General features: G+C 41.5%; 1 protein-coding gene across 3 annotated transcripts in view; it reads left to right on the top strand.

Moving 5' to 3' along the window:
* The window catches only part of SUFU (SUFU negative regulator of hedgehog signaling), a 93,918-nt gene that overhangs the window by 17,022 nt on the left and 63,279 nt on the right, over nt 1-13,617 (top strand). For all 3 annotated transcript variants that reach the window (XM_054071346.1, XM_054071345.1, XM_054071347.1), the window contains one exon: nt 8,644-8,780. In XM_054071346.1, coding sequence (XP_053927321.1) covers nt 8,644-8,780 — 137 coding nt within the window. The remainder of the gene's footprint in view (nt 1-8,643; nt 8,781-13,617) is intronic.

Below are 13,617 nucleotides of genomic sequence, written 5' to 3'. Positions count from 1 at the left end.
TTTATTGCATAACTGAGATCTTAATTATATTGACACCAAAAATGCTGGCAAATAAAACTGTCTGAGACTTGTTTTGGAGTTTGAGGAAGCCAGCATCCTTTATCAGGCCTGGGCAACACGAAGGAGTGACCTCCATCAGTCATGTGCAACGAGACAAAAATATTTCCCACTTACAGGCATATGAATAAATTTTCCCAGAAGTCTTATGCAAATTCTATTACTTTCCAAGGCCTAATTTTAATGTTATTATGAAACTTCGCAACAGTCAAAACTGGTGCTAATTTGGAGCTGCCTCTAGCCCTCTGCCTGACCTTGCCTTTGAGATAGGAATAAAACTCCAAACAGAGCTCATTACAGAAGAGACATCTGTTCAGCGCAGATCATACTTCACGCAAGACATTATCTTCAAAGAATGAACAGTGTCTGGAAAAACACAGTTTTAAAGAGAACATGCTATCAGCCTAGTGAAACTTTCAAAGAGCACCATTACTTAGATGAAAATTAACTTTAGCTTAAATAAAAAATATTCCACTCTTTGTAATAGTAAATACTTCTTGTATCAATATGAGAGTCCTAAAAATGTGCTTGAGGGTGTGCTAAAGTAGTTTCTTGCCTGATTTTTTTGAACCTATGTTCTTTAGCCAGCAGGAAAGTAATAGGAGACACAGGTGTTCATATTTTATGTAACATGTTAGAGCCCTGGTCCTTGCCTGATACTTTTGGGCAATACTGAAAAAAACCTGACTGTAGCTGTCAGTATAGCTTCTGCCTTTGGATTTTTCTCTTATTCTCTCCACCTTCCCGAACTGCTCTGAAAGCCGCTTTTGTTATGCGAATAGGTGCCTCCCAGCAGCCACAGAACTTTCCACAGTAGGAGAGAAGGAGCCAGCAGACACTGCAAGGAAAGTTGGTGCCTTTTTCCCAGTTGCTCACTAAGCACAGCAATACCGTCCTTCCCAGCCGCACTGTCTCGAACTGGCCCATTGCTTATGTTCTCTTGCCTGGCAAGGTTGCAGCTGAGCCCTTAGGTGAAGTTTTGGAGATGTCGTCATTCTCTGCAGGCTATGCAAAGACCAGTGCGTTGGAGCTAAGGACTCAGTCCGAATGTGAAATGGGATCCACATGCAGATCTATCTTCCCTAATGCACTGTATAGCTCAGTGACTGTGTGCTGTGTTTGCAGAATCACCTCCAGCTCAGGCCAAATGAGAGCTCTGTTGAGCTTGACCTCATAGAAATGAAGGATAAGTAGCTCTGAAGTGTAGCTCTGAAGTGCAGTATAAATAGACAGCCTAAGTAAAATGTTGAAGTACAGATGTTTTCTTTTTTCACTAGTTTTCAGTCCCTTAGTCTGTGAATGCTATAGTAAATCCTTGTTGTAGGCCGAGCTATTTTTTCCAGGTCCTTTCATTAGGCATTAAGATGATGCAACTATGCAGGAACTTCTCCAGTTCATTGCAGTGACGCTGCTCGCACTTTCCTGCCTTGCCAAGAATCAGAACGTCCCTTGTGGTGCTTAGCAGTGCTTGCAGTGTGCTGCAGGTGTTTGAAAACCTGCTCTCAGGGACACCTCAGATGGGTTGGGATGGGTTCTGCTGGCTGTGAGGTGGGAAGCTTGGGTGGCTCTGTGGAGAAATGTGAGCACCCTCAAGCTGAAAATCACAGCCAGTCCTCTAGTCACTGGATTTCACATAGAATCTTTTGAGGAGTTGTGTTTTGGGAATCATGAAGATGAAATGGTTTGGTCTTGTCAGTTTAGTTATGACTGTAATGGGAGATCAAACCATCACTCACTGGAGTAGCTACATCCATGCTCCATAAAACAGAAAATAAGGTCAACTGCCCTCAGGTGGACATCTTTTGCTGGAGTGACATATTCCGAAATACTGCCTATTTTCATCCTACTGGTGTACATAGCTCTTGTTTGTGAGCATTTTTCTGTGGGCATGCAGTTCATGAGACCTACTAAAATAGTGAGTGTTCAATTCAACCACCACCAAATATCTTGTTTCATGTTTTTCATCCCGTGTTCTGTGTTTGGCCATGCTGCGCAGAATGTGGCGTTAATTTCCCAGCTTTTGTGACCTTGACAGATGTGTATATAAGCGCCTCCTATATGAGGAGTGTGTCACATTACTCTTTGAAGTGGGGAAATATCATTATTTTACATCTGAGAATCAAATTCCTGAGTAACTTGTTGAAGAGTCTGGGAAGCTTGTAGGGCAAGGGATTCAAACTTGGATAATCCAGATGCTCCTTCAGGACTTGAGTATTTCGAAGTTCGTTGACTTAGTGCTAATAATGAAGCAGATAGATCCCCTTGACACTAACAGGGCTGTTAACAGCCTTTTGCCCTTAATCTGCGTGCACTATCCTTGCATGTATGACTGTAAGCTGGTGCTCTCCAGAATGAGATGGTAATGGTTCTAAGCCTCTAGAGCTCAAGGGGATTAAACTCCAACAGTGAACTGGGATCCTATCCTTCCTCCAGATGATACTGTTTTCATGGCATGGACAGCTGAATCTCAAAGAAGCAACCCCTAAATTGCCTTAACTTGCAGCCCAGTGCACTAAAGTGACCTGAAAACTGATGTTGGTTTGCGTTAACGTGCTGGACTGGAGAGAGCATAGTTCAGGAGGAGCTGTTTCCCATGTAGGTGGGCAGGAGCTGAATGCAGTAACCACTTCTGTCAAAACAAATTTAACTCATGTGTTTGTGAATTATCTGCTGTGGGTCCTGCCAGCTTGGTTTTGGGCACGGAGTACCAGTAGTAAAAGTTCATAGCTGTGTTCTTGGCCAAGATGCTTTGTAGGACCACTTGAGGTGGAAGGGACCTCTGAAAGTTTCCATTTGACACTACTTGAGGGCTGACTTCCACAGCCTCCCTGGATTCTGTTCCAGGGTTTGAACACTGTTGTGTGGAAAAGGCTTCCAGATACGTGTAACTGGGATTGACCGTTGTTTTGCTCTGTCTCTCTGAGAAGAGTCTGTCTCCTTCTTCCCTTGCACTGCTATGAAGTAAACCTCCTCCTCCTGTTCCCTGCAAAAGTGAGAACGAAACTGCTTTGGCAAATAAATAGCTTTGATTTAAACTGAAAAGCCTCTGGTTTTCAGCGCTGCTTTTAAAGCAAAGGGCTAGTTTGCCTTTTGATCCTCTTAAGCTGGGTTATTGGAAGTGAAAAACGCCTTGGGTACTCTGCTGATGGGGGGAGCAGCTTTTCAGTTCTCTGTGTGTGGCTTCAGGAGAGGGGCTGGCAGGGCGTGGGGTGGTGGGGGGCTTGGAGGCCCGGCCACACAGCTCTGGAAAGAAAGGGGCCTCTATTGCTTTGGATTCTTTTGCTGGAACTAAATATCGTGATCGGTGAAACTCTTACCTCATTAAAGGAACAAGCCAGGCTCCTTCAGCCTCTGCATTGTGCTGCAATGTGGTCTGTTCTGGTGAGCTGATTTGCTGAGCAGATGAAGTGAGTTTTAACCCAAAGAATGACATGTAACGTATGACCTTGGCTTTCAGTAAGTTTATTTTTGTTCATGCGACAAAATAAGGTTTTAGTATTAACTATGGGGGTGGATTTGACTTGGCAGATAGCAGAGCCTCCTATTACAGCTGTAGTTGCAATACAAAACCATCAGATGGGTGCCAGCGGGCATGCAGCAAGCCAAGAATTTCTCCATCAGTGTTTGTTTTTGTGAAAATTCAGCTGGCTGCTTCGCAGTGGCGTTGGCTGTAAAGGTGCTTTGCCATCTTGTGGGAGGGGGGAAAGCAGAGGCAACAAGCACAATGGGACCAGTGCTGTCTCTTTATAGTCAGTATCTTTAGTTTTAGGACAAAATATGGATTAATTTTTTTTTATCCCCTCTGAGCATTTTAGGGGTATTTAAAAGAAAGTTTCACTCAAAACTGCAGAGTTCAGCAGAACCAAGGTGTAAACCAAACTATGTGAAATATTCAGATCTGTTAGTACAGAAACTTACTTCTGTGTTGCAGCTTTCAGTGGCGCCACGTGTGGATGCAAAATACTGATGTTGAGGTTTGCTTCCTGCGCATGCTCCATTTCAGATCGCTGTCGTACTGTAAAGCTGAGATGCTTTTGGGCTGATGTGTTGTACTTATTTTGTGGAAGATAAGTACAACAAAATAATTTGCAAAGCACTTCAGTGTTGAGATGCTGAACTGGGCTCCAAAGCCTTTGTTCTGAATTGGATGCAGTCTGATATGGTCACCTTCAGATTTAGAACAAAACAAATCAAATGACCAAACCACAACCAAAAACCTCACCCCAAACCTACCACCCCAGCCTCTACCTCCCTTGCTCACAAAGAAATCAACCCCAAATAATGCCAGAACAAAAAGTTCTTCTGTAGAACAAAAAGTGTGTAATAAAAGTGTGTTACCTCTGCATCTGACATGGGAGCTGGGTCAGGGTGACCTGCTGCGAGTGCTCTGCTCCCTGCTTGGTAGGGAACAAGTCAGTACAAGTGCCAGTAGCAGTAAACTTGGAAGGGTCAATAGAAGAGGTTGTGAGCAAACCTGGCTTACTTGTGCTTTTAGCAGGTCTTATCCTCACCCCTCCATCTAATTTTCTGTGGAAATGAGGGTTATTTAGGCTGTATCTTCTGTAACTGTATTTCATTTTTTGCTTGTTGGTTGACTGTGAATAGCTGAAGGTGCTTGACTTTTCTTGAAGTTTTCTGAAAACTGGGGACTTGTGGGAAGGAGCGTGAATTTGAACATCTACAAGTATCCAAGGTGTGATCCCTTTTTGTCCAGTTACTTGTCAGCCTCCTCAGATAATCCCCAAGCAGTCGGGACGTAGCCTACAAGGAGGAGGCTGCCATGGGGACCCAGTGTTCCCATGTGTAAGTAATGGAACATCTCAGTAACTTGTTTATGGGCAATCTCATTTTATTAGCTTCCCCATCATGGATGGGTTTCTTGGTTATGATAGCATCTTGTTTGTAAGGCCTTGAACACAAATAGGCACAGGTGATTTGGGGGAATGAGCAGCTGTTTACAGCCTAGATATAAGGGAGGAGTCTTTTTTATCCTTCTGGGGAGTAAAAAGCCATTTGCTTGGTCTTCTGTTCATATGATGTGTGTCTGGAGGTCTTGGGCTTCTTACTGGGCAAATTCATTTCCCATGCATTTGTTAGCCATGGCTGCTACTCACCTCTCCATCACTGGATCAACGTGTCCTTATCCTCGTTAAGGTTGGAGTTGAGACCAGCTTAAGCTTAGTAAGAGAAACCAAGCTGCGTAACTTAGTTACTGGATTCTTGTGTGTGATTTTCATTAGACCAAAGGTCAAAGGCATGTGGCAGGGGTAGAGTTTTGTTTAGTTTCTGAGGCTCACATCATTCTCCATTCTCATGAACACCCTAGGAACGTCAGCCAGGAGCTCTGGTCCGTTGTTCATTGAGAGAAATGTTATGGCAGCTACTGAAACTACGTTCAACTTCCTTTCAAATACAAGACTTTTTTTTTGAAAAATAAAAGCAAAAGCTTTGGTTAAAGTGCTAACTGAAGATGCCTGTCCTAATGACATTCTGACCATTAATGCTTCTTCCTGTGAAAGGCATGTCTGCATTAAACATGAAGGATTTCTAAAATAATTGCAAGCTTTTAAAGCCGCATATGTCACAATTTCTTCAAAAACAAATTACCAACCTAAAATTAAACAGATCAAAGACTCTTACTTTATAGACTGTAACCTTGGAACAGCTGCACAATACAGGTTAATTGCATGTATTGAAATTCTCACTAACTGTGAACAATGTGGCATATTTTCAGCAAGCTATGACTATTAACTATCCGAAAACATTTAAAATCTGATCTTTAAATACAAATTTCTTAATGCAAGTAGAATTTTTCAAAGATTTAACTGTTAATTTAATAATTTGAGAATTAGAAGCATTGTATGCTGCTGCATTTTTGAGTGTTTTTTAGAAGATATATATTTTGATGCTTCAGGGACTTTTTTAAGTCTTAAAAGGGAAAGAACTTACTTGCTGCTTGTTTTCTTATCTTTATTCTATTTATTTTTTAGTAATTCTCTCATTTAGAGTCTCTTTCCTCATGCATGTAACATAGCCTGTCAGTTTTACTGCTTTGTGACTACCGATGGGTTGCTGATCGGCAGTGTTCTCCTAAATGCTGATCTTGCTTTAAATTTGATGGATACTTACCTGAACGCTTCTGTTAATGAGTAACTTGCATATGGATCAATATAAAACATGTGTGGTCTTCTCTTAAACAGTTATTTCTGGGAAGCAGAGAGATCAAGCAGAGAGGAGTTAAGAGAAAAAAAAACCCACTAAACTGTAACTCAATGCATGTTAGAAGGAAAGCTGTGTTGTTTCAGATTTTGCCTTGAAAGCAGGATATTCAATAGGGAACCATCTTACTTTCCAAAAATTTCAACTGTGAAAAATCAGCTCGAAGGCTTTTTTTTTGTTAACTTTGATCCGTCTTTAAAATTGACCCATTCATAATGTGTTTCAGTTCCTGGTGTACGCTTTTTCCTGGAATCAATCCTTAAGAACTATCCACTTTGAAATGTTTTTGTTTCTCCCTTTAAGAAACATTTCTGTTTTTCCTTTGCTAACCTATATGTCAAACTAATAAAGCGCCACAGGGCTGCTGAGTGGGCAAAGGACAACTTTGCGTGTGTGAGGCTGTCACCATCACTGTACCAGTCTTTTAGGTGGACCTGCATGCATGACTGCAGTACACAGGTTTTGTTGCACACCCAGGTTCCACTCCCTGGCTGGCTGATGATTCAGTAAATTTGTGCTTTGTTGAAGAACCTAATGTGATTATTTGACTTGTTCCTTAAAGGCACACTTGTTTCCTAAAAGAGATTTAATATGTACCAGTTGCCCTTGCTGAAATGCATTGTCTGCTCTCTTCATAGAGGATTTGCGTCTGAAGTGTATAATTCTCAAATTCTTTGGTGAGGATAATAGGAAGGAAGAAACAAAAATGGATGTTTGTATATTTTTATACTAATGAAATAAAGCCTTTATTTGTCATATTGTTTACTCCCTGTTATTGTAGATGTCTGACTGACTTCCAATACCTGCTCTTGTTTTCACTCACAGCTGTTCTCTTTTTGGTCTGTCCCTTAGTTTAGTTCTGTCCTTAGGTACATTTCTTAACTACTTTAATGAGGTCATCTGAAAATCTACCACAATCAAACTTCCCTTGAAGAATCCTCAAATGAAGTTAAGTTGTGTGAAGGAGTTGCATTGATGCTTAAGTACGATCACTTTTAACACTAGTCATTAAGCAGGATCCCTGTAAAGCGTTCTGTTTCATACTCTGTACTGTTGGAGCGATCCACCTAACACTTGGAGCTGGTCACACTGCTGATGAGCTGTGCTTTTCAAATGGAAAGCGCTGTCCTCCCTTTCCTGACTGCTCTGTTTGGCTGTGTTTAGAAATAGTACGATGTTAATGCTTTGGGCCATCCAAGACATTTGAAAAGTTTCTCCAAAGCATTTGCCAGTGGCTGCAGGTGCTGGAGATTTGAACTTGCAGAATCATACTGGCTTATGAAAGCTCCTGGTGTCTTTGTGTTCAGTATAAATCCGTCTTTCTTTCCTCTGCCTTTGTGGAACAGCCATGGCAAATAAGCGAAGGATGTGATGACAGTTGTAGAAAGAACATGGAACATGGATGTCCCCAACTTGCTTTCAAGTTTGTGAGCTTGTGTATTTGTCCACAATGATTCTCGGTTTTCACAGGCATATGTGGCATTTTCAGCTGCTGGGGACTTGGAACAGGAACTTTCCCTGATCTATAAGTATAGATATATACAGGATATATATACAGGAGAATCCTATAATACAGGATTCTCAAGGACTAGTTTTGTTGAAGCAAAGAATAATATATTGTATCCTTTATTTGCTTTTCAAAATAGCTTTGGTACTTCTAATGACTTTATTCTCCTGGGTAGACTCTATCTGACCAAACCAAATAAACTGGCACCTCTCTGTCAAATATGAAAGTGGCCAAACTAGTGCTGCTCAAGCAGTAGTTGCCATATTCAATGTTTTTGCACTATTGTTCTTAGATAAACAAGGAAAATGTGTGTAAGCATGTATTGGAGCAAAATAAGCATTAGTGCATGGTGTGAAAGATTGTTAAATTTCTGTCTCCATCTTCTTGTTTCCCTCCCCACCACTGATGATCTGCAACACAGAAATTGTGTGCTGTGCATTAAAATATTCAGCTGTTTCAACCCAGAGACCTACTATCACATACTTTGGTTGCATCCCACTCTTCGATGTACAGAAATCTGAATTCACAACGATGGCATAACTTTCTTTTCTGTTTTGCACTTTTTTTGGTGTTCCCATTCAGCTATCAGTGAAAAACTTGCAACGATGTTTTAAAAATATTCAGGGTGCTGAAAGCCCCACTGGCCGCAGGAAAGATGTCATGGTTCTGAAACTGCTTTATTCTTACTGAAAAGACTACTATGATAGCTATCTTTGTACTGTATCGGCTAACCTAACAATGTTATGCTATTCAAGACAGAGTAGACAGGTATAGGAGTATTTCAAAACTTAGGTTATGTGGAGAACGCTCTGCTCTGATTACAAGAAGTGTGTTGTGACTTTTGTTTTTATTCCCTCCAGATTTACGGGAACAGATGGACCAAGTGGTTTCGGATTTGAGCTGACATTTCGACTAAAGAGAGAAACGGGAGAGTCGGCACCACCTACCTGGCCAGCAGAGTTAATGCAGGGCTTGGCCAGATATGTCTTCCAGTCAGGTACTGCAGGGTTAAATACACTGTCTCGTTTTTTCCTGCTCTTATTCTGAAGGGCCACATCAGTTATGCAATGTGACACTTGTTTCATCGATGTTCATTCAAATCTTGGGAATGATCTTTGTGCAAAGCCCAAAAGAGCGTGTTCCTTCATCATCCCAGCTTGCTCGGGACAAAACGTGACTGTTCTCCAGGTGACCCCAAATCCCTCGTATTATAAAGTTGAAGACAGAGGACATTTAGCAACTATAAGAAGCCTGTCCAGGGGCTCTTTGTTGCTTTCCTGTGCTGTTGGTTTTGCCTTCTCTCTGTTTGCTTATCCTGATATAGCTGAGGAGCACCTGTCTGGTAAGGTCTCACTTCTCAGCAGATGGGCTGTACCTTCCAAAAGAGTTGCAGTTCTTTTCCTATGGTCTCTGCAGTTGAGCAGCAGTAGCATGGGTAAACACAGAGCTGCTGAGATGAGAAAATGTAAGAGTTGTAAGGTATGTCAAGGCTGGGAGGGCTAAGAATTGGGAATCATTAGTGTGGCTGGCAACTTGCTAGAAAGCTGGCAACCAGGGTGCCTACAAAACATCTCTTGCACTACTCTTTCTGCATTTTGTTTATACTAGTAGATTCAATATTAGTTAGTAGTGTGAGCACATGGAGACCCGTGAAATGCTTGAGTGCATAAACACATTTGAAAGGCACTCTCCAGCATCACAATATCTGAATGAAAGATGTTTGAAGAGACCAATGCCAGCACAGATGATTCTTGTCTTCATATTGGGAGCATCTCTTGTTGCATTTTAAAATGGTACAAGCATTTTTTTCACGTCTTGCCCGTCTGCCAATCAAAGTTCCCAGTATTGTCTTCTGCTTATCTGTGCTGGTTTTGACTTTCTATCCACCATGACTTTTTAAAGGCACTGCTAAAATATATGTTAACAGATTCTAGCCTCTGAGTGTTTAGCTCTCAATTTATGTTATTAAAAAACCTGGTGTATGAATCATAAATTGAGTTCTTTCTTTGAATATGAAATTGAGTATGAGCCAACACTATGCTTATTATACAACAGGCAAACCATATGCTGGCTTACCTCAGGAAGAGCATGCGCAGCAGGTTGTGGGGAGATATTACCTCTTTGGCATGGTGCTGGGAAGGCCTCCTGTAACCTACCGTGTCCTGGTTTGGGCCTCCTGGATTAAGAGATGCTGAAAAACTGGAGAGAGCCCAAGGTGGTCGGGAGTCCTAGAGCACGTGAGCTGTGAGGAGAGATGCAGGGAGCAGGGCTGTGAAGAGAAGGTGCCGAGGGGGGATGTCTAACAGGAGCCTATAGCTGTTGAGAGGGGAGTTAGAAGATTGTGGGGTCAAGCCCTAAATAATACAAAGGGCTACAGCTGTGACTTGTAGTAGGGGAGGTTCTGGAAGGGCTTCCGGGAAAAATTGCTCACAAAGAGGGAGACAAAGGATGGGACACAGTTTTTAAGAGAGGTGGTAGATCTCTGTTCTTGAAAAGGTTCAGGACTTAGCTCAACAAAGCTACAGTGGCTCTGATCTGGCATTCTGTTTCTTTCCGTGCAGCTTCATGCCCTTCAGCAAGCAGCTGGGTGCAGTCACCAAGCATTACCAACTGTTCCTTGCCCTATGTAAAAGGAAAGCTTATGCTGTTGCAGCAAGTGATCAAACTCTAGTTTTATTTTGGTACAAATTTATTTATTACTTGTCTCTTTCAGGATAAAAACTTCTGACTAATCATAGATGTCAGGTTAATCCTGACAGATGCATTTAAAAGTAAGATTTGTAACGGGGCACACTATTGTTTGCTTTTGATCTCTGAGGGCAGTCCTAGCTGACCATAGCAAGATACAGTCATTTTCTAATGTAGCGTAAGTTCGCTCACTGTTGCTCTGCAGAGTCCCCAGTCTTTTTGCTACACCTGCTGTGTCCGGCTTTGCTTTGGTCCCGCAAGCTGCCCCTTCTCCCTCTCGCTGTCTCCAGAGCAATTCCCATGCTCTCCCTTGTGTCACCCCTGGGTATGAGGCACCTAGTGCTCAGCAGTGTTATTGTTTTTCTCCTTAATGGGATTTCCTCCAGTCTATTAGGCTCCTTCTGAAAAGCCAAGTGAGCTTCTGCCATCATCTTTTTTCCTTTGGACTTCTACAGGACTTCTCTGGTCAACTGTTAAAACTTTGAGTGTGAAGTATTTGAAGGGGTAGTTTTTCTGAAGCCCCTTGGGCATTAGGCAGCTGTAGCACAACGATATTGTCTAACACGATGAAAAATTTCTTTTTGCTCAAGTTCTTTCTGACTGTGCCACTTGGAGCATTTGTCAAATGCAACGGTATAAACCTTGTTTGACTCTGGTGTTTGTGCCTTAATGCTGTCCTCTTCGGTTGTTTAAAAAAACCTGTGGAGTTTCTTTAATACTCAAAAATGACCTTAAAAACATTTGATGAGCTGAAACAACATAAATAATGCTTGTGAATTCACTCTGAACCGGAAGCAAGAAAAAAAATAAAGCTGGCAGGAACTTTTTGGGTGGGCTCCAATCGCTTTTGCATGTCAAAAGATTGATTACTTTGAAAACTCTGCAAAGTACTAAATTCTTATCTCTTGAATAACAAGCCAACTTTTTGGTTATTGTAGATGTGCTTTGCTGGGTCCGGAGTAATTTGAGGAGAGTAAGGTGTAGTTACATTCCTGCTAGGCCTGGACATTTTGAGGTGGTGATGTCTGAGTTAAAGACTCACCAACAGCTACTGCTGTCTGAAATATTACTGCTGTCTGAAATATTACTGCTGTGTACGCAGTTGCAAAGTGTGTCTTATTGCAAGTGATGTGTTTTTGTAACAAACACTTCCAGGCAAATGTATTGCGTTCCTTCATTCCTGTCTCTCCTGCATTGTGGCTGCTTTAGAAAAGCAGTCTTCTGCATTGAATTTCAGACCTCTTTGAGCCTTGGCTTCTCTGTTCATTGTAACAAACACTTGCTGCTTTGTGCTTTTGATTAAATGGCACTACTTTGCCTCCTTCAACAAAACCAAGCTTGCAAATCTCAGAAAACTGTATTTGTGGCTTTATCTGGTCTTAATTTTATCACTGTTTGACCATGACCACAAATTCCAACTCTGCTATTTTTAGTTTTAAAAAGACTCAAACCTACAAACCTTGAAAATAAAACTGCACAATTTGATGACCTTAGCTTGTCATGGTTTGTGGGTATATTGGGAAAAATCTTATGGCAGAACAAATTTAGACTTCAATTCAAATGAGGAAGAAACGCTTTTCCTACAGAAAGCTTATTATGATTGTTAACTCTTTAGGTACTTATTTCTGATGCTTGATCAGTGTAGAGAGGCTTTGGTTTGTGTTTTCCTGAATATAAAATCTACTTTTTTTTTTTACTCTCAAAGGTAAAATGAGGTTGTTTTCAGGGGACTGCTTGACACACATCGTGAGGACAGTATGTTGATGTAGCGTGGAAACAAATGCATTGTGTGTGTGAGTTCTTACTGCTTCTGTGTTTCTTGCCCTGAAATAAGACAACTGCAGCTGTAAAGTACAGGTGTGAAGAAATTGGCAGGAAAAACTTGTCGTGCACAGAGCCTATGGATAATGGTATAGCATATGTCATGGTTATATTCTCTGCAGTGCATGAATTGTAGTGGGAACTAGCAGAGAAACTAGCTTCAGAGGTATGAATACAATGTCCATGAATTAGAGATTTGTAGATTAGCTGAGCTTGGTAACATTTACCAGAGAACATGTCAGTCTGATACCCCACTGTTTAAGGGGGAAAAGGCAGGAGAGTGGGAAATGCTGTCCCTCACCACCACCACACTTCAAAAAAACCCAAAACCCAACAAATACAAAACAAACCCCCCAAAATGCAAAACCCTGATGTTTCTAATTGGTCAGTCTGACTTCAGGTTTAAAAAAACTTCTAGGAAAAGGAAACCATCTAGAAGGCAACCAAAGAATAATGGACATTCCAGTGTGGATTTGTCAAGAATAAATCAGAACAAGCTAGTTGTGACAAAGTAACAGGCACCATGGTAACAGTGAATATTGGTTACCTTGTGAGGCTTTTGACTTTGTCTCTTCCAGCAAGTATGTGAGGGAGCTGAGGAAAAGTGATCTTGATAAGAACTAAAGAGGGATGCAGTGCTGGTTGGATATTTAGACTCTTGAGTGACTGTCAATGTGTAGTCATCAGCCATAAAAGAGGTGTAGAACTTGGATTCCTCTAAAGTCTGTCTTAGAGTTCACGCAGTTCGGTGTTGACCAGGAGGATGAAATGCAGAGTATCCCCCTGAAATCTGCAGGCACAGCAGAGCACTGTGTTGTAGAGGGCTGCAGTTCAGAACAACCTTTGCAAGTGGCAGAAATGGTCTGAGGTACCAATGTGCAGGAGGTCAGCGAGGTGCAACAAGTGTAAAGTTCTATGCTTACATGGGATTAATTCTGCACTTGATTATCATTTGGGAAGAGACAGCAGTTCTGAAAGGAGAGGAAAATGACTTGGAGTTATTATCACCAATGAGTTCTACCTAAACCAACACACTCTTCATTCTGGGAGATAGAAGTGAAATTGTTCTGAAGTACAAATGGAAGTGTTCTGTGTATTGCTGCTCGCAACACCTTGCTTTAGGTGAGGGCAGGGTAGGAGTCTTCTTGGTCTCCTTTATATTATGCATAGGGTTGACTGGCTAGGTGTCCTTTTCAGATCTTCTATGGTTCCATAAACACATAATTTATATTTTTTTCATAGTCTCCCGATTACTAGTGTATCAGAAGATATTTAAATGTGAGTTTGAAGTCTCAAGTAATTGAAAAGTTGAATTTTAATCTCGG

Source organism: Cuculus canorus, chromosome 7 (assembly GCF_017976375.1).
Source record: "Cuculus canorus isolate bCucCan1 chromosome 7, bCucCan1.pri, whole genome shotgun sequence".
NCBI classification, from domain to species: domain Eukaryota; kingdom Metazoa; phylum Chordata; class Aves; order Cuculiformes; family Cuculidae; genus Cuculus; species Cuculus canorus.
This window is presented reverse-complemented; position numbering and strand designations above follow the sequence as displayed.